At 39.8% G+C, this 22,454-nt stretch overlaps 1 protein-coding gene across 1 annotated transcript; it reads right to left on the bottom strand.

The window, feature by feature from the left end:
- Positions 1 to 971: 971 nt before the first annotated feature.
- On the bottom strand, positions 972 to 21,035 carry LOC143757163 (tripartite motif-containing protein 16-like). Its single transcript, XM_077248110.1, has 9 exons — positions 20,859 to 21,035; positions 16,419 to 16,920; positions 11,956 to 12,051; positions 11,580 to 11,813; positions 10,908 to 11,055; positions 10,731 to 10,778; positions 6,500 to 6,624; positions 4,745 to 4,751; positions 972 to 1,378 (listed from the first exon to the last, which is right to left on the bottom strand). Exons 1-9 carry the CDS (start codon positions 20,939 to 20,941, stop codon positions 972 to 974), a joined length of 1,650 nt encoding a protein of 549 aa, XP_077104225.1. The 5' UTR covers positions 20,942 to 21,035.
- Positions 21,036 to 22,454: the final 1,419 nt, after the last annotated feature.

The following is a 22,454-nucleotide window of genomic DNA, read 5'->3' on the forward strand; positions in this document are numbered from 1 at the left end:
CTAATATATCTCTATATGTTTGTTTTAATGTCTACAGTCTCAGATCAGCTCCAGCAGTATCAGTAGCAGCAGCAGTAACAACAACAGCAAAGGCAGCAAACTCACTTAAGGACTTTAGTAAGAATGTACCAGAACAGGTATCACATTAATGTTAAAAATCTTGTAAAGTATTAATTGCTGTTTCTGTTTGCTTTGTTTTTATTTTCATTGTATAAATGTAACTCTTGTATGTGTGTAAATCAGTTTATGCCATGAAAATAGCCGTAGATGCTGATATGGCATTAAATAAAACTATACTATACGAAACATGGGCCACGTTGATTTTGTCTTACACAGTTTACTATAACAGCTGTTCTTTATTATTCTGTATAACAGAGAAGAAAAAGCCATCAGGTTGGGACAACTTAAGATACTTCAGTTTCTAATCCCAGAGTTATTAATAGGTGCACACTGCACATTCATAATTTTTTTTAACTTTTAAACGTAAAATTTGTCTTTTTTGTTCTGTTTCTTTTTCAAAACTGCATCAATGCATTTGCTACTGTATCGATACAGAATCATCCGTATTGATATATTACTGTATTGATATTTTGAGCACATCCCTATTTAAAGCCTTGTTCCGCATGTGCCCCCTTTTATACTTTGAGCACCTGCCCCTCCAGAGGTCTCTGCACGGCCCTGGTACGACATGTTTTTACATTGTATAATACTGAAGCTTCCCTTACCTAAACATGAAACCTGTCCCTAACCTTACCCGTATCCCACCTCAGTAGCAGTGTTTTGCAATACATCATCAACACGATAAGTACATTGTACCTGAATTTTTATGCAAGTACCTAAAGACATCTATATAAAGTATGACAAAGATTACTTTTGGTGTCTGCATACTGACGTGCAGAGCTCTTGGACAAATGCCACTATTGGACATCTTAGGAGAGAGAACAGGTTGACACTATTACTGTATGGCAGGACTACCGATACAATGTCAAAACACAGAGTTTTACTGTTGATCCATTGTACAGCCTAAACCCAGCATAGAGAGGATGAGTGAATGTGGCCTGAACTCTGCAGATAAGGGTCATTGTGTCAGAGACGCCATAGAAGGACAGAGTTCCTGCACTGCGATCCACATACACTCCTGTTCTAGAGCAGATGGAGGCTGCAGGGATGTTAGTCTCCAAATCATTGTGCCTGAATGAGTATCTGGAGGGAGAGCAGAACAAACTCCAGGAATGATCATTATACCCAAACAAACACTTAGTATTTGTTCCCTTCCGGCTGATGTGCTTATATGATACTGATATACCCACATCACCATTCCACTCCAGCTCCCAGTAACAACGTTCACACACTTTCTCTCCACACATCACCTGATAATAAACATCAAATTTGTCGCAACCCAGATCGGTGATCGTCTACTTCCAGCAGTTTAAAATTAAAGAGATGGTTCTGCATTCTGCGTGGAAGAAAAAGGAGATTTACCACAGCGACAGGAGGATCTACTTCGATCATGACTATCCTGCAGAAACGCTAGCAAAAAGGAAGGCGTATACGCAGATCAGGAGGGTTCTCAGAGAAAAGGGAATACGGTTTCAAACACCGCCACCAGCGAAACTGCGAGTCTTTTTTGAAACTGGGCCGATTACTTATGGAAACGCAGTGGAAGCAGCAGAGGATCTGAAGAAGAGGGGGTTCCCGATTGAGTGGGAGAAAACTGCTGAGGCGTCTGCGGAAAAAGCACGGAAGGCCGGCTGGCAGCGATCAACGAGCGCGAACATGGCAAATCGGCAGAGCCGCCAGGAATGGATCAAGGAGAAGCTACGGAGTTTTCATCGGCCAAGATAGATCTAATGTTAGAACCATTAAGGTAATGGAATCGGAAGACAACAGGCCGTTAAGTGACTACATTATAAGAGTGAAAAATATCGAGCAAACGAGGCAGTTGTCTGTTTAGGGACATTAATGCTTTAATGACATTTACACCTAGATTTAATGCCCTCAATGTGTGAGATTAAAGACGAGGTTAAATTACCTTATAGTCTTTTAAGTTGATGGTAACATCCCCACAAGTCTGTTATTCTTTATTCATTATATTTTCCCTATTTAACATAGCCTATATATTGCTGATTCTCCAGTTCTGTTTCGAGTTTAAATATCCAGCTTAACTGATTAAAATCGCCCTTAGCCTTTAATGAGAATATAGCTGACCGACAAGTACGGGTACTACATTTGTTTTTGACTCTTCTAAGTGCATACAGTACATTCTTGAGTGTACTATAGGTTGCACTGAAGGGGGGCTCTGGTGGTTAGCTGCTGGACTATTCCCCCACATCACGAAGTGGTTATTACTTCATAATGGAGGTCTATCTGTGTTTTTTGATTTGTTGGTTTATTTTTTGTTGTTGTGATGTTCTGTTCTTGTTATATAGTTCGAATATAGTTCAGGTTTGGTCACCAATAATGTGGGTTACAAACAATGTCTTGCTGTGGTTTAAATGCAATGTCAGGAATATAGGGTGATTACCCTTAACGTAAATGGTCTACACAATCCAATTAAGAGAAGCAAGGCTATTGCAAAGATGAAAAAGGAAAAGTTACATATCATATTTTGGCAGGAGACTCATCTCAACAGCGCAGAACACGAAAAATTAAAAAAACTAGGGTTTAAGAATGTATTTTACTCATCATATGAGAAAGGGAAAAGAAGAGGGGTAGCAATACTAATTTCTAATAGTGTGAACTTTCAAGTGGTTTCTGAATTTACTGATAAAGAGGGCCGTTATGTTTTAGTTAAGGGATTTCTAGATCAGAAAGAAGTTACCCTAGTTAATGTGTATATAGCCCCTGAGCTGGACAATTCCTGTATTAAAGAAATTTTTCAGTTAATTGCTTCTGAATCCTCTGGGGTCTTAATATGTGGAGGAGACTGGAACACCCAAATACAGCCTAAACTCGATTCTTCGAATACACTAAAGAGGTTAACTTCCAGAGCTAGTATAACGAAAAAACTTTTGATGGAGTTGGGACTGATTGATGCCTGGAGGGATCTCCACCCAACAGACAAACAATTCACATTCTACTCTGCAAGTCAAGATGTTTACTCAAGAATTGATTATTTTTTTATTTGTAAATCAGACAGGCACAGAATTATAGATTGCAAGATAGGAGTCAGAGATATCTCTGATCACTCAGCTGTCTACTTGACCCTGCATTTAGATAATGCAAAGGATATGTATAAAAAAAGAAGGATATGTTATGGCGACTTAATACAAGCATTTTAAATGATAGTACATGTAAGGAATATGTCCAAAAAGAACTGGGAGACTATATGGATAACAACGATAACGGGGAAGTATCACCAAGTGTCCTGTGGGATGCCTTAAAATCAGTGATCAGGGGAAAACTCATAGCTCTCACATCGTATAGAAAAAAGGAAAGAAGTAAAAGGCTGCTTGAACTACAAAAAAGTCTGAACCTCCTAGAGATAGAACATGTTGAGAAGAAGAAACCATATATATTAAATCAAATAAACAATGTTAAAAAGGAAATAAATAAATTATATGAGGAAGAATTAGAGAAAAAAGCTAAATTCATTAGACAGAGATATTATGAAAATGGACCTAAGGCTTTGAAGCTGTTGGCATGGAGGCTAAGGAAGCAACAGGCTGAGAATACAATATATGAAATTAGGGATCCCAAAACTGAAAAAATCTGCCATAAGCAAGAAGATATTCACAATATTTTTGAAAATTACTATAAAAATCTATACAAGGAACCAAATACAACCAGCTCACAGGAAATACATTTATTTTTAGAATCACTTGACTTACCTTCCATAGGTGAAGTACAAAATAAAGCCCTAATGGCAGAGATTACAAAGGAAGAAATAAGGAAAGCAATCTCTAGATTAAAAGTTAATAAAGCGCCGGGAACAGATGGCTTTCCAACCGAGTGGTATAAGGCTTTTAAAGATCAATTAGTCCCTATACTTTTTGATTGCTTTAACTATACACTTAAAGGAGGTGAGCCACCAAGAACATGGAGTGAGGCAATAATTTCAGTTATTCCTAAAGAGGGTAAAGACAAAAAGCAGTGTAGTGCATTTAGGCCAATTTCGGTTTTAAACATGGATTATAAATTATATGCATCGATATTAGCTAAAAGACTGGAAGATATAATACCAGAATTAGTGGATTCAGACCAGACAGGATTTGTACGTGACAGACAGACACAAGATAATATTAGGCGGGTGCTGCATGTAATTGATCATGTCACTAAAGAAAACATCAGAGCAGTAGTAATTAGTTTAGACGCCGAGAAGGCATTTGACTCGGTTCGCTGGGAGTACCTGTACCTGGCATTGAGAAGATTTGGTTTTAAAGATGACTTTATTAGATGCATTAAAATGTTGTATTCATCACCAAAGGCTAGAATAAGGATCAACGGGCATCTCACGCGGAGTATTAACCTGGAAAGAGGCTGCCGCCAGGGATGTCCTCTCAGCCCCGCACTTTTCGCTTTATTTATTGAGCCCATAGCACAGGCAGTTAGAGACGAACAGGAGATAAAGGGGATTATGGTTCAAGGTTTCGAACAAAAGATTTGTCTGTACGCAGACGATGTTTTGTTGTTTGTTGCTACACCAGAGGTTAGTATCCCCAGGTTGATGTCCATCTTAAAGCAATTCGGCACTTACTCGGGATATAAATTAAATGTTCAAAAAACACAAATCTTAAATTATAACTATACCCCTCAGAATGACACGTTGAGTAGATTCAAATTTAATTGGAACTCATCAAGTATTAAGTACCTGGGGATTATAATAACAAAGAATATTTCTAAATTGTTTGATAGCAATTATGGTCCTATAAGTAAGAACATTAAATCTGACATGGATAGGTGGTCCCAACTGCCCTTCGAGATGCATAACAGGATAGATACAGTGAAAATGAACATGCTCCCCCGACTTTTATACCTCTTCCAATCCTTACCAGTCGAAGTCCCTTTAAAACAATTTAATGAATGGGATAAGTGGATTTCAAGATTCATATGGGGGGGTAGGAGGCCAAGAATTAAATTTAAAACACTGCAGCTACCGAAAGAGAAAGGGGGAAGATCACTGCCATGTTTATCAGATTATTTCAAAGCAGCCCAGCTAAAACCTTTAGCATGCTGCTGTAATCCAGAGTATACAGCAAAGTGGAAGGATTTGGAGATCTCGCAGCTGACCGTACCATTGCAATCAGTGCTGGGTAGCAAACTATTATATGAACAGTATTCTAAAAGTTTAAATCAATGGACTAAGGTTCCTTCTAGAATCTGGTTTAAAGAATGCAAATCTCCGTTACTTGAAAGACAATCTAGACTATTAAAATGGGTTGCTTTTGACCCCGACTTTAAACCAGCAAGGGTTGATGGGAGATTTCAGCTCTGGTATAGGCTTGGCATCACCTCTTTTAGTTCAATTTCAAATTCAAAGGGAGAATTATATAGCTTTCAGGAGATCTCTAATAAATATGGTTTGGGAAAACTAGATTTTTTTAGGTACTTACAAACAAGGACTTATTTTAATAAAGAGATACGATACATGGAGGAGCATGACACCAATTTAATTGACCTATTTATTGACATGTATAAAAAAAAAGATAATAGGAAACTTACTTCAAAACTGTACCTAGCCATTCAATCCATAAAGAAATATTCAACAACTAAGGTTAGATTAAAATGGGAAAAAGAATCTGGTCTATATATTTCAGAGGAAGACTGGCTGAATATCTGTTCTATACAAGCGACGTCTACCAGCTCGGGTATATGGAGAGAATTCTGTTGGCGGAATCTTATTAGATACTTTGTAACCCCCAAGTTAAAATCTATTCAGTCTCGCGAGAAGGGAAGTGGTCTATGCTGGAGGAAATGTGGGGAACAGCTGGCAGACCATTTTCATGTATTCTGGAGCTGCCCAGCTATTCAGTCATACTGGCAGGAGGTAATACAAGTAATACATTTTATTTTCGGTGATGGAATTGACTGCTCATTCTCTACAATTTATCTTGGAAACTTAGCAGCTCATTTGATGATAAAAGACAAGTACCTTCTAAAGATATTACTAGCAGCCAGCAAGAAAGCTGTAACACGAAAGTGGCTACAATTTGAAACTCCAACAAAGGCTGAATGGCTGGACATTATGACCAGTATCCAAGATATGGAGAGGATGACTTTCGCTTTAAACCTACAGATGGATAAGTATTTGCAGTATTGGGAAAGATGGATTGTGTTTACGAATTCATGACATGTTTGTTGAGCATATATACTGACGTATTGGAGTATATACTGACATACATACTTTCATTAATTTTGTTTTATGCAAGAATGTATGAGTGACCAAACGATTGTTCTGTACAATTGTATGTTGCTGTGGCTGTTTTTTATTTAAATTTATTTTTTATTTTTTATTTTTCAAAAGGAAAAGAATAAAAATACAGTAATAAAAAAAAAAAACATCAAATTTGTATGGATGATCAGGATACCGCTGGACTATGTCAGTGTAAGTAGCCACTCTGTTCCTCTCCGCCAGACGAATGTGTTTATTCGCTGTGTTTGGATCAAGTGCGAATTGATGAGCATCTGATGAAGATAAAATGTATCAGTGATCGGTCAGCATGTAAATATTAAATTTTTTTTTTAATAATCTTTTGAATTGAACTGAAATATTTAAAATATAATGACTTTAATGACTTAAATGACTATAAAGTCTTTCTTCCAGACTGTGGAACCACTGGAGAACATGTTTGTATGTTAGACACTGAACATTGTGGAAGGATTTGTATTTTTGTATTTTTCTATGTTTTTACTCTCTGTGTTGTTATTGTGATATGGATCCTCCTGGGTCTGAAATAAAGTTTATACATTACATACAATTACAGAAATTACTACTAATGTTTGAATCATAGAATATACCGGCCCTCGTGATCACGATTAGAGGCCAAGCACTGAAGGTGTGTAGATTCTTATTATTATTTGTCCTTCTTCTTCCACTTTTGGAAGCCCATAGAACCGCATGTGGGAAATTTAATCATACAGATAGAGGACAGTCTGAACATTACGTGCAGCAATTTTGGAGTCTCTAACTCAATCCCTTGTAGTGCCAGCAACTGTCCAAAGTTGCACTCATGTTTATGCGAATAACATTTGAATCACAAGGCCTAGAAAAAATATTGTTTTCCCCTCTGATTCCAATGCTAAAATATTATTCGATTGCCCCATATGATGTCATTTTTGTCATGAAAATCCTCCAGCCACTTTGAATTTTCCAAAAAAACAAAACAACTTTTCCAAACCCAACCGAGACAGTTCATCCCATTTTTACCAAAATTGGCTCAGATCATCTTTAGATTGTGCAGGCAAAAAGGACTACACCAGCCCCACTCCACACCCAGAGTCCAGCCATTCACCGCCCGTAAGCTGCTCGGAGGATTCGCTAGAGCCCGCCGCAGACCGTGGAATTCAGCCTGTCGCGATGTACAAGCCTGACCTTGTAATGAGGATGGAACGAGAGACATCACCCCTAGCCTAATCCACACAGAGAGTCTGACCCCGTGCTTGAGCAGGCAAGACCGTGCATTGCCGAGGGAGTGCTGGTGGAATTCGTGGGCTTGGAGGGAAGCCCCGCCCAAAGCCCTGCCGCTCTTAATGAGTATAGACCGGCCTTTGGACACTGTTTGGAACTTTTTGAGGAGGTAATTCCAGGCTGCATCTGAAATCGCTTACTTTCTCAAGTAGGTACTTATTTTGAATAAGTAATAACTTAACAACTGTTAAAAAAAGTATGTTCTATATAGTATGAGTGTGTGTAAAATGTATGTAATCCGCACGTACTACATTCGTCCTGTTGAAGTTGCCATTATCAGGTGACAGCGTCAGTTACTTCACTTCACTGCCTTTCACTGTTTCCTCGCTGGTCCTACCAAGCCTACAGTTTCCTAAGTTTCCTGAGTGCCTGCCCAGCCTCCCTCTCTCACCCAGATCAGCCAGTTCCTCAGCCCTGCCTCGGCTGATTCCCTTCAGCCCTCTCCATCACCTCCTACGGATCTCTGCGAGGATCTGCCTCGGATCTTCAGGATACCAGCTCTGCCTAGTCTTGAGGATCCCCTGGCACCCCCTCCAGATTCTGAACCCATCGTTCCTCTGACTGTCGACCTATCAGCTCCACCTTGGCTCCTACCTCCCTTGGCTACACCGTAAACCATTGTCCCTGCGGCTCAAGCGGCTCTATTGTCCTCAATCTCGCGTTGGCTCTTCGACTTGTCAGCTCCACCTGGAACCCCATCTCAGATGGCTCCATCTCTGTCCATCGTCCCCCTGGTGTCGACAACCAAACATCCACCATGGCTCCTCCCTCCCTTGCCTCTGCCTTGGGGCCTCATCCTGGACTCTGAATTACCACCTGGATCCTCCCACCTTCCACTCCCCCATGGATTGTTTTGCTGGCAATAGATCTGTTACGCCCCTCTCCAGCTCCACATCCATCACCAGGGGCCTCATTTATAAAACTGTGCGTAGGATGCTTACTAAAAGTGTACGTGCGCCAGAAATCCAAAAATGGCGTACGCAAAAAATAGAATTCACTTTTAAAATACATTTCGGAGAAAGTTTTTCTCAATCTTTACCACTGGCCAAAGATTATTTTTAATTGATTTATGTTTTTAATGGAAACAGATAGACCTTGTTGTGCATTATTTGGACGAAACTATTTTCTCAGACAATCTGCTATTATCATGATAAGCAATTATCTCTGTAGTTAAAACATTAAAACACAGCATGCCAGAGGAAAAGTGTTCGAATGAATTGCATCCACAACAAATATTTCTATTTATTGAATATAAAAAATGTTGTAACTTCTCAGTAATGATTTCATGTAATTTAGGTGTTTAACTCTTAAGTGTTAATCTTTACAACAGAAGTAAAACAAAGTTTAAATCATTATTTTATTTATTTAAACTGTTATTGTAAACATGAACTGTATTTATTATTAGGACTTATAAGGAAGGTTTACGGTATTAGATGCGTTATGCTATGCGTCAGTTTCACTACACGGCCCAACGCGCTTGCTGGCGCGGACATTTAAGAAGGGATGGATGTTTGCTTCATGTGATAGGCTTGGTGAGTGAAATTATATTTGTATTATCTTTCTTTATATGTATAGTTTTTTTTTAGATTTTCTGTCTAAAAGTGACCAAAAAGATATTTAACTCCAGCTCACCATCGGTGTCGCCAAACTGCTCCATCTCCAAAATATTCGTACGCATGGGTCAGAGTTTGCGTGCAGATTCGCAAATTTTCCCGTCAAGTTTGCTTTTATAAATCACAACTTGTGCGTCGGAAGTGGCCTACGCCTCTTTCAGGGCCTGTTTTGTGCGTACGCAATGGTTATAAATGAGGACCCAGAGCCCCCTCCCTCAGATGGGCACTTTATGGTGCGAGGATGCACCTTCCCGGAAGGGGGAACTAATGTCACATGTATGTTTTGCTCCTTTGTGTCAGCCTAAGTTCTAGTTTGTCTCATTGGTTACGAATCAGTTAATCATTCTGTGCAAGTGTTTTGTGTTATGTTAACAATTACTCCCTGTATTGAAGCCCTGTGTTTCCTGAGTTCTTTTACCCTGAAAACGGAAACGTTTTGTACAGATGACAATGTTATCAAAACGATCCCTGTTCACACGGATCAGCGGAAACGACTAAAACACTGTATTATGCATGCCAGGCCAGTAGTTAGCGATGTCACTTTGACTACGCTCGTGCGCACATATGCATTATTTTACAGGGCACTCGCACCAAAGGCTAAGTGTTTGCCTATAGACTGAAGACGTAATACGCATGTGTTTGCCGTCCCCATTTCTACAGTTTTGCGGTTTTGAACTTGAGACAGAGACGATAACTGTATCATTTTCAAAAACGTGCACTCTGAAACACATTTTCAAAAGTTTGCGTTTTTAGGCCCCCAATATGTTACTGTCATGAAAATGAACGGCCAAAATGCATAAAAAGTTTTCCATTTTTACTTGAAAACGGTCTCATGTAAACAGCCGCTTATTTAGTGTAGTCTTTTTATGGTTGTGTTAACTCCCCGTGATCTCCAGTTACTTTCCGTGTTGGATTAGATTATTAAAGACTGCTTTCTACCACAACCAGCTATGACAGGCATATTGACACCAAACTTTGTATGTGTCATCATTGTCACCTCACACTGACCACACAACATCAGTTAGGTGAGAGCCGCCACCTTTTCGTCAAAAGTTGTAAGTAATTTAATCATATTACTAGTGATTGATTGTAAAAATGTCTTCAATTACAAATTTTTGTAATTAGTGTGCTTGGCGCCGTTAATTGTTGCTTGCAGCTATATTTATATATTGTGATTTGTTGTAAAATTGTTTGGTTTTCTTGTTTAACTTGCATGTACTTTTTTTTATTAACTCCTCCTGTACTGTACTCCTCCTGCTATATAATTTTCAATTCTGACCATGTGATCTTAACATGGATGCCACCATGGACCTTATGTAGAATAAAACAGCATCTTTATGTTGTTGTTTCTGAATAAACAACATGTTATTGTGTGTTGTGGAGAAATCTCTGATTATGAATAATGTAAAGACACATTTTTCATGATTTTTCAAATAAAGAATACATGCATGCTCAGTGTATATATTTTACTTGTTTTCTTTGCAACTTACATTGTAGGAAGTCATTTCTGGTCCTTAGAACAATGTTGATGTGTTTAACTATGAAAATCAACATAAACAGGCAATTCTTAAGGAAAGAGGAAATTATCTACTGTACAGTATCCAATGTGTGTAGATGTATTCTAATATTTTCAAATTATACTAGATTATGTAATTGAATGTGCTTACCAGAAATCTTTTGGATCTCCTCTTTACAGAAATTCTCAATTTTCTCTCTCAGCTGAGAGATAGATTGTCTTACATCATTAGTAGAGAGAGGTGAAGTGACAGTAATTCTCTCTGTAGGTTCAAGAGGTGCAGATAGATACTGAAACCCCTACATAAAAGACAGGAAAAAAAATCGTTATAACCTGCCTCCCACAAATCTCTACTACAGTCAAAAACATGCCTTTGCTGACTTATCTTCAGTGACTTGCCTTTAGCAAACTAATCTAGCGCTTTGAATGAAACTCTATTTCACTTGAATTGCCTAGAGAGCCAGTAAATGATGTAAAATCCAGCCCGATCTCAGGGCAATTCGTACGAATTTTACGAGGTGGCTAATTCGTACAAATTCATACGACCTCACTCGTACGAATTAGTACGATTTTTGCTAAATCGTACATATTTTACGAGTTGCCCAATTCGTATAAATTTGTATGAATGACCTACCCCTAACCCCGCCCCTAAGCCTACCCATCACGTGGGTTAAGACAAATCGTACAAATCGTACGAGTGAGGTCGTACGAATTCATACGAATTAGCCACTTTTTAATCACTCTTACAAATTCGTACGAATTGGTCGTGAGATAGCATTGGTAAAATCCCCAACACTGAAATTATTTTCTACATTTCTGTTACCTGAAGGAATTGGATGTGATTGTCTGTGTGTGAAAGCTGCTCTAACTCAGCATGTCTCCTCCTCATATCAGCAATCTCCTGCTCCATTCGCTGCAAGAGTCCTTCAGCTTGACTAACTGCAGCCTTTTCCTGATCTCTGATCAGCCTTGTCAACTCAGAGCGGGTTTTCTTAATAGAGCGGATAAGCTCAGTAAAGATCCTCTTGATGTCCTTCACTGATGCCTGTGTACAGTGCTGTTAGGACACACATTACAATCATCATGTGATCCACAGTGGGCTTCAGTGGGACTGCAATGTCTTCAGATCTGAAGAAGAGTCTAAGCAGTAGCCTACGTCTTTTAATCCAGCAGTGCTGTTTGTCTCTCTCGATACTCACCTTATGACACTCAACAGCCTCTCTCAGCTCCTGAATGTCTTTTTCTCGCTCCTGGATTCTCTGCTGGTATTTTATCTGTGTTTCTTTCAAGTTTCTCTATTGAACACAGAAGTAAGAATTAAACATGAAAATATTTAATTTAAAAAAAAAATCATCATGTAAAATGTTGTATGAATATTATATATTTTTGCCAGAGGCACGAGCTCAAATGTCAAATGCCATGTGGATATTGCAAAAGTCAATCGCAATTCTTGTGTTTTGCAGTGTGCGAAAATGTGTCTGTAAGCAGTGAAAGTGAAAGTGAAAGTGACACGTGATGGCCAAGTATTGTAACTTGGAATTTGACCTCTGCATTTAACCCATCCAAGTAAGTGCACACACATTAGGAGCAGAGTAGTGAGTAGTGAACACACACACACACTGTAAACGTGGATACACACACCCAGAGCAGCGGGCAGCCTTGAGTGGCGCCCGGGGACCGATTGGGCGTTAGGTGCCTTGCTCAAGGACACCTCAGTCATATTCCTGCTGCTACTGGAATCGAACCAGCAACCTTTGGGTCACCAGACCAACTCTGTTACCATTAGGCCATGACTTCCCCCATGACTGACATGTTATTTAATGCTAGGGGTTTTATTAAAAGCTAAATTAAAGCAATGTAAAAAAGTTTATTTTAAACGCTGCATGTAACCGCTGATTTTGCTGTGTACATAACAGAAATGGCTGTGCATAATCAAAAAGAGTTAACCAACCCTGTGGTGGCACCACTGCAGCATCTAACAGAACTTATGCCGCCCAAACACTACATGATTAGAGCACTGAATTTTTCACATTCACTGTTGAATTATCAAAAATTTTATTTGACATAAGGACAGATGCATCTCTGTACTTCGAGAGAAATTTAGGTTATTAAAACAACAAGTTTCAGTATCTCTGTACTAAAGAACTGAAATGGTTTTCCTGGTTATTTTGCATGTGCTGTGTAGTAAAAAGGTGTAAGGTGTCTGTAAGATGTTATTTAAAGGGGTGGTTGATTATGATTTCACTTTTCTAACTTTAGTTAGTGTGTAATGTTGCTGTTTGAGCATATATAACATCTGCAAAGTTACAACGCTCAAAGTTCAAAGCAAAGGGAGATATTTTCTATTCAAAGTTATAGTAGTATACCATTGTAATATTTACTGAATGCATATTTATTTGCATCAGTGTTATTTTTGTATCAATGATATACATTTATAGTGTTTGTTAATAATTTCAATACAATTTTTATATTTTGTGTTTTCATTTTAATATTAGTCTATGTGTTAATGATTTTTTTTTCGTGAATTGTGAGAACAGTAAATAAATGCATCATAAGAAGTCATATTTAGCTTAATGATAAGCAGACAAGAATGTGTGATGTAGGTGAGAAATATTTAGAGTTGCATAATAATGAAAGAAAGTAGCAGAAAGTATATTCACGTGTGAAATGCTGTCATGCTTATAGACAAATACATGCAGTGAATATGCTTTCTTATGTAAATTTGTCATGAAAAAAATGTGTTTCTGTTATCTAGGCTACTTGTGTCACAGTCATCGTCTGTACCACTCTGTCTTCGTCGGCACTACACTTCCCAGAATCCTCATCGTCTCCAAACCTAAACTCACTCCCTCACTTACCCGCCTGTTCATTATCTTTATCATCCGTGTCACCTGTCTTCACCTTGTTATGTTTGATTTGTGCTTGTATTTAGTTTGCTTCAGTTCAATCAGTCCTCGTGGTTCTTGTATATGTTACGCGTATGTAGATGTTACCTTTGTGTGTGTACCTGCTGCCCATCTGCCTGCCTGTACCTGTTTGTTGTTTTGTGAATTTTGTAAACGTTTGAATTGGAGACTTTTGTCTCAGCCTCTTCTTCAGCCAGCACCACACCTGTGACAACTTGTCTTTTTAGCTCCACCTGCACATGCTTTAGTTTTTACATAACTTCAAGTTACACCGCCCAAACATTACACGGTTAGAGCCCTGGATTTTCCTCATTCACTATGTTTGAATGATCAAAAACATGATTTGAGAGAAGCACAGATGCATCGCTGTACTCTGAGAGATATTTCGTATGTTAAACATCTAGTGATCTGTGATCCAAGTCCTATAGTGTGAAAAGAGTTTCACTGGATGACAGACAGTTGTTGTCAAAAGAACAAAAGTCATGTATGGGCAGTAGCAAAGTTGTTATAGTTTTGCTTTTTAAAATTAGTTTTTATTTTAATATCGGTTTCAATTTACCTTTTTCAGTTTAATTTTAGTTAGTTTCATTAATGGTTTTGTTAGTTTTAGTTCAGTTTTTATTTTGCAAACACATTTCTATTTAGTTTCATTATAGTTTAGCAGAGCAAACAGAACACTTCCAGTGTAGACCAAATTCGAGATTTTAATTTCAGCAAAGTTTAATGTTAGCACAGATTACAGTTAACTCCGTTAACAGTTAACTGTGCAGACATCTTGATAATAAAAATAAAATAATGGTTTGAGATTGAACAAAGCACCAAATAAATGGAACTTAAAAGTATACAAGAAAAAACTATGAAAAATTCAGACAAACTAATTCATATTAAAAGACCAAGACCAGACATGGATATCTTGGATGACATGGGGGTGAGTAAATTATCTGCAAATGTTTTTTTAAAAATGTAACTAATCCTTTAAGGAGCATACTATGAAAAAACATAATACCACCTGGGGTCGCAAAGGGGTGGCATGAGGTTTCAGGAGGGGGCCATGGGCATTATTCATAATTTAAAATGCTACGGTTTTCATTGAATGTGTTTTGTTCTCTACACTACATTACACGGATGGGGGGGTCAAATCAGAGATGTAGCTGGGTTTTTGGATGGTGTGGGTCTTAATTTGTGAATTGTGGACCCTTTCTCTGGGTAATCACTATCAACAGTCTGTATAGTCTATACTTAAATTGTACTTTGTGAAAAAGCAATTCTTGGGGGGATTGGGGGTATGCTCCCCAGGAGATTTAAAAAAAAGATCCCTCAAATGATGTCTTCTACTGAGTTTTGAGGAAATATTAACAGATTTAGTCATACACACACACAGTTAGGTCGCGCCCGCGTGTCTCTCTCTCTCTCTCTCTCTCTCTCTCTCTCTCTCTCTCTCTCTCTCTCTCTCTCTCTCTCTCTCTCTCTCTCTCTCTCTCTCTCTCTCTCTCTCTCTCTCTCTCTCTCTCTCTCTCTCACACACACACACACACACACACACACACACACACACACACACACACACACACACACACACATGTGATCGCGCCTATGCCTCTAATACACTTACAATGTTGTTTGTAGATCCGCCCCTGATTTTACCTCACCACAATGTAAAGCATGATTTAAATAGAGAATTACCTTCTAAGTTACCTAACCTTGCTAACTAACCTTGGTAACTAAGGTCCACTTTACTAGCCTCAGTGGGTAAGTAGCCGGTAATTCAATGTATGAGGACGTGACATGAGCTATGAAAGAACAAAACACGTTAGTAAATGAAGGTTGTAAAATCAACAAGCTAGACGTCATTTATCCATGCACGTCAGCAGCAAACCGTCTATCTCCGTTGCTTCTAGCCACGGTGGTTAAAAATGGTACGGTCCACAATAGGGGTGTCTGAAATCGCTTTACATTAAAATATTCCTACAGTGAAAATAGGAGTTGACTTGTAGCCTATTGTAAATGTAATTATATTTTCTCACAATATCAGAAAAATTATCTGACCCCCCCCCCAAAAACTGATATTTCTGTCCCTTCAGGAGGTAGCCTACTGGGTCTTCATTGGGGGGTATAGTACCCCCCAGTACCCCATGTAATTCGAACTATGACTACAGCCAACACAACCTTCTGGGAAGCCGATGTGATTAAATGAGGAATTGACAGGCACTCGGAACCTAGATCGAAAAATACAATAAATTGTTGCCGCTTGCTAGCAATGTGTTCGACGAGACGCTACGGTCCTTCATTGAGCGCGTCACAGGACAGCGGTTAATCGCCTCAGTAACTTCACGCGCGTGAAGCCATATCCATTTCCCTTAACAGCCACAGGTCAGATTTCCCGCCAAAGTAAAGAGCTTACTAATTAGGAAAACGATGATTTGTTTTTGCTAATTATTATTTTATATAGCTAGTTTTTCAGTAACTGTTAGTTTCGTTTCGTTTTACATTTATTATGCATTTTTTTATTCTATTTCAGTTTAAGAAATACATTTTTTTACCAATAGTTTTAGACTTAGTTTGAGTTTGCTTTTATGAAAATAACCTTGGCCAGCAGAACAAAAGGTCACAAAACATGACCTCTTCAAAGCCCAATAGTTAGACAAGATAGACCGAAAACAGACAGATCATCCCAATAATTATATCAGTAGTAGGCCTATGTCATGGAGATGCAAACGATGCTTTTTCCCATTAATGCACCCAATTTCTGTTCTTACCTCTTTCTCTGTTCTCTCTGCTGCTGTTGGTACAGTGTCATGATTTTTATGCCTATCCATTGTACACAATGTACAAATACAGTGCTGGTCAGTGCGACAGAAAACCTCAAGCAGTCTGCCATGTTGAGAGCAGATCATCTTCTGGAGTTGTCCAGTGGCATCCATCAAATAATGTCTCTTACCTATGAAAAAAATTTCATGCTGTTCAAGGTGGTTTTGACAGTAAGAGTTTAGACACACCAGACAGGATTTGATGGCTTTGTGTTTTCTTCCAGTACAGACGTCACACATCACATCTCCAGGTCTAGTGTCAACAGAAACTGTAGATTGTAGTTTAGTCTTCTTCAGTTTCTCCACCACTTCAGCCAGCATGGTGTTTTTATTTAAAGCAGGTCTTGGAGTGAAGGTCTGTCTGCACTGTGGGCAGATGTGGACTCTCTTCTGATCCTGATGATTCCAGCAGTCCGAAATACATGATTTACAGTAATTGTGTCCACAGGGATTTCCATTACACGAGAGTAGATGTTAAAACTTCATGCTGATTTGTACTCGGCTTTCGCCAAGATAATCACCAACTAAGACGTAGCTTTACAGTAACCTATGCTTCTCCATCCATTTACGCTTCTTTCCATCTGTTGACGTGAATCTTCTGTCTGGTGTTAATACAGTGTATTGCGCGTCAGCACACACAACGGCTGCAACCACAGTGCGGTCCCCCATAACAACCCTCTGGATTGAGCGGAGTAGGGAACATCTCTAGGGTCTTCAAGTGGGCACCTTCCGTCCTCAGTGTTTCGTCGACTAGCCCACGACACCTCAAGAGGGCTCGACAGTGACTCTGGCGTCCCAGAGTCACCCCCCTCCGTCCCCCACTCAACTCAGCCCAGCTTACTGACCTCTACTTCCCTCTTGCTGCTGAGACCTAACCACAATCTCACAATCTCTCCGCAACCCAACCATACGCGCCAACCCGTTTGACTAAGGCTGTCGAGCCCCACTGGTGCGTTAATATGCAGTTTCAGTGGCAACGGTTCCGTATGGCATACCACCTACCACAAAACACAATATCTGCCCAACCACCCGTCATTCACGCAATATACACAGGAACGTAATGACTGTAAATACTATACAACCTATACAAATAAACCAACAGTTGCTGCTGAGACCTAACCACAATCTCACCGCAACCCAACCATACGCGCCAACCCGTTTGACTAAGGCTGTCGAGCCCCACTGGTGCGTTAATATGCAGTTTCAGTGGCAACGGTTCCGTATGGCATACCACCTACCACAAAACACAATATCTGCCCAACCACCCGTCATTCACGCAATATATACAGGAACGTAATGACTGTAAATACTATACAACCTATACAAATAAACCAACAGTTGCTGCTGAGACCTAACCACAATCTCACAATCTCTCCGCAACCCAACCATACGCGCCAACCCGTTTGACTAAGGCTGTCGAGCCCCACTGGTGCGTTAATATGCAGTTTCAGTGGCAACGGTTCCGTATGGCATACCACCTACCGCAAAACACAATATCTGCCCAACCACCCGTCATTCACGCAATATACACAGGAACGTAATGACTGTAAATACTATACAACTTATACAAATAAACCAACAGACCTTTCAAGTTTTCAAGAATTCTACGAAACCGTAGCATGGCGGCCTGTACACAGCCAGCTAGAATCTTTCCGTCTCAACCACAGCCAGTTGCTGCTCCTTTCTGCTGCTTCAGATAAGTTCTTTACTGTACGACGCAACTCTTGGCCACTGTATCCGACGTCTCTGAGGAACCGGGTTGTAGAGTGTGCCACAAAACCACGACAACCCACTTCCACTGGATAAACCTGGACTCTCCATCCTCGCTGTTCTGCTTCATTGGCCAGATGAGCATACCGCAGTTTCTTCCTTTCATATGGCACTGTTAACTCTATCAGTTGAACAATGCGTGCTGATCCAGACCACAAAACAATATCTGGTCGTAGGTTAGTGGTGGCAATCTCAGGTGGAAAAATAAGCCGTTGATCAAGATCAACCAGCATCTTCCAGTCCCTAGCAGCTTCCAGTTGTCCTGGGCGAGAATTGGTGTTAGCACCTTTTCTTGGTGGTTGCTCGCCTGGGCGGAGGAATATTGTCTTCTGCGTGTAATGTTTTGCTAGAACAGGCGGCAATTTATTGGTCATACTACGCTTGCCTTCCAATGCTAAAGCCAAACATCGCAATACTTGGTCATGGCGCCAAGTAAACCGACCCTGGCTAAGAGCCACCTTACATCCTGTCAAAATGTGCCTTAATGTGGCAGGTGATGAACACAAAGGACAAGATGGATCCTCTCCTACCCAGAGGTTTAGGTTCTGCGGTGATGGGAGAACATCATATGTTGACCTAATAAGGAAACTGATCCTACTCTCTTCCATTGACCAAAGGTCTTGCCAGCCCATTTTGCGTTGTTCCACACTCTCCCATCTCATCCACTCTCCCTGCTTGGCCTGGGAAATGGCCTTTATACATCTCATCCTCTCCTCCTGCTTTCGCACCTCGTTGACTACCAGCTTCCTCCTTTGGGCTGGGCCTGCCTTGTGCCATTTAGGAGGAGCTAAACTGAGCCCAAAACCCCCTCTTCCATGCTGTACCTGTCCCACGATATCCCCAATTTGAAGGTCAGCCTTTGCCTCTACTACAGATTTCTTTGCTGACCACTTTCTACCAGTTTTTACCACAGGGGCTGTCTCCCTTACACATTTGTCACGTGACTCTGCTAAAGTCATTTCCAGTCTGACCTTGGCACACTTAAACTCCTTGGTTAAAGCAGAGACTGGCAGCTGCAATACTCCTTTACTATAAAGTCCCACTCTGCTGAGGCAGCGTGGAACTCCCAACCATTTCCTGATGTATGAACTTATTAACGCTTCCAGCTTATCCACTGTTGTCAAAGAAACCTAATACACAGTCAGTGGCCACAGCAACCTTGGCAGTAGACCAAACTGAAAGCACCAGAGTTTCAGTTTGCCTGGTAGAGCACAGCTGTTTATGCTCTTCAACCCTTCCACTGCTTGTCGTCTAACTTCTCCCACTCGAACTGTGTCCTTTAGATCCCCATCGTACCATCTCCCTAGACTCTTCACTGGCTTCTGAGAAACTGTTGGTATTGCCACACCATTAATGAAGAATGTTTTATCTACTACCTTGCCTTTAATTATGGAGATGCTCCTTGATTTAGAGGGCTTAAATTGCATTCGTGCCCATTCAATATTATCTGTTAACTTCCCCAATAACCGATTAGTGCAGGCTACCGTTGTAGTCATGGTTGTCATGTCATCCATGTATGCTCTGATTGGTGGTAGTCGCATCCCAGAAGCCAAGCGCTCTCCTCCTACTACCCATTTTGATGCCCTAATGATTACTTCCATTGCCATGGTAAAAGCCAGTGGAGAAATGGTGCATCCTGCCATTATTCCAACCTCTAAGCATTGCAATGTAGTGCTGAATTCTGGAGTTGAGAAACTAAATTGCAAATCTCCAAAATAGGCTTTCACTAAATTTGTTATCGACATCGGTACCCTGAAAAAATCAAATGATGCCCAAAGAAGCTCATGTGGCACTGAACCATATGCATTAGCCAAATCCAGGAATGTCACGTGGAGCTCCTTCCTCTCCCTTTTAGCTGATTGAATTCGTTGCCAGATAACACTGATGTGTTCTAAGCATCCTGAGAATCCTGGAATGCCCGCTTTTTGAACTGAAGTGTCAATGAAGCCATTCTTTAATAGGTAGGTTGACAATCTCTGAGCAATAATGCTGAAGAAAATCTTTCCTTCGACGTTTAATAGTGAAATAGGGCGAAACTGACTGATGCTTGTAGCATCTTTTTCTTTGGGTATAAAGACTCCCCCTGCTCTGCGCCATGCTCTAGGTACAACCTGCTTTTCCCAAGCCACTTTTATCAATTTCCACAGAATTCGTAGAACTCCTGAAGCACTCTTGTACACTCTGTACGGAACTCCATTAGGCCCTGGAGACGATGAAGCCCTTGCCATTCTCCCAACCTGCTCTATCTCTTTCCACTTAGGTGCACAGACCTCCATTTGGTATTCTGGTGGATTGACAGGTGGGATGTCTGACAGAATAGACATAGGCTTATGCCTTTTTGCATCTGTATGTGTTTCCTCCAAATATCTCTCTAGCTCAACCCTAGATGCTTTTAAAGTGCCATTCTTCTCACTGGTGAATAACTTCTTTGAGAATTTGAATGGATCTTTATAGAAATTAGCCCTCGCACGCTCCTTCTTTTTGTAGCGTTTCCGTAGGCGCTCAGCTCTGCGTAATGTTGCAAGCTTATCTTTTATGGCCCTTTGTAAGAGATTGAGTCCCTCCTTCTGACTTTGTTCCGCTCTTTTCCATTGCTTCCTCAGCTGTCTCCTTTCTCTAATGGTCACTGGATCCTTCAGGAGATCCAGACACACAGGACAGATGAACTGTTCCTGAGTCCATAAAACACTGGCTTCTGCCATATTACAGCGTGTGAACACAGAAACAGAAGCACACACAACAGCTCAACAACTTTTTTTTGATAAGTTTCGTTTTCACTGAACTAAAGAACTGAACGGTTTTCCTGGTTATTTGGTGTGCGGTGTGCAAAAAAGGTGTGTCTGTAAGCTGTGACTCACCTATGTAATGCACATTCACATATTTATTGTCTTCACACTGAAAACATTACCAGCATTGTAAAAATATTAAGGAATGCATATTTATTTGCAGGACTGTTATTTTAGTATAATTGAAATACCTTACTTTACTTTTAGCCCAAGTTTTAATATTTTTTTTAATGTGAATTGAGAAAACTGTGAATTAGCCTAAACACTAAATAAGTATGGTGTAACCCAGGTTACAAAAAAAGCATTAACACATAAATGAGCAGAATATTTATTTTCTTTTCATCTTATTAGTTATTTTTGTGTGTTTTAGAACAGTCAATTAAATTTTTTTTTTTTTGGAAGGACCGACCAATGAGAGTTGAGAATGTTGTGTGGCGTACTTTTGTTTTCCGGATTTTGCACAGTGCTGCCAACTTAGCAATTTTGTTAAGTGAGTCTAATCCAAACAACACATGTACAAGCTAGCTAAATAGACTAAAAAACGTGTGATATCGCTTAGAGTACTTTTAAGTCATAAGGTGTTAATGGTGGTGACTAATTTGAATTTATTTTATTTATTTATTTTTAGCCAAAGAAACTGAATGAAATATAAATTCTGGTGAAACCAGAAAGTATATTTTTTCATAACTTCAGGTCTATGCGACCTCTTCTTCTTGCATAACAGAAGTCCTTCAGAACTATTTCTGATCCACTGGCTTGCATTTTGGAAAATGGCACCCTACCTTTTTGTCTGCTTAACTAGTTGTTTCCATGTTAATATACAGCATGACAATAATTATAGCTCTGGCATATAACATGTGAGGGCAAACATCTTTTCCAAACAGAGAGTCCAAACCTGTGCAAAATATCTGAGAGAGAGATTCAGTATTTCCACAAGAGAGACTGAGGGTGTGTTTGGTAGTTTTCGTAGTTTGGTTTGTTTGGTCCAGATTCCAGACCAAAAATGAAACAAAAAAACATTTAGTCCTTGTCCAATTAGCTTCAAAACATTAGGAGCAGTGGCGGCTGGTGAAAAATATCATAGGTGGGGCTATGTCATATTCTGTCATTTTCAAAAGTCTGGTAACCATGGGACCCAGGTCTTTTAGCTTTGTGGCTCCCAGGTTGTGGAATGCTCTTCCTCAAGACATCCGTCAAGCATCCACCCTTTTCTCCTTCAAAAACCTCTTAAAACACATTTTTAAGAGGTTTTATTTCAAACTGCACTAAAAAATAAATATATGTAGGATTTACATGATTTCTCAAATGAATTATTAGACTACAGCTAGCTATAAGATAATAATAGCACTTACTAAAATACTAAATGCTAAGATTTATTTGCTCTTTCAGCAAGACCAAAACGAAATTGAATCAGTCCACACCCTAACCA

The sequence above is a fragment of the Siphateles boraxobius genome, unplaced genomic scaffold, assembly GCF_051911475.1.
Source record: "Siphateles boraxobius isolate OS27281-9 unplaced genomic scaffold, OSU_SipBor_1 30, whole genome shotgun sequence".
Classification (NCBI taxonomy): Eukaryota; Metazoa; Chordata; class Actinopteri; order Cypriniformes; family Leuciscidae; genus Siphateles; species Siphateles boraxobius.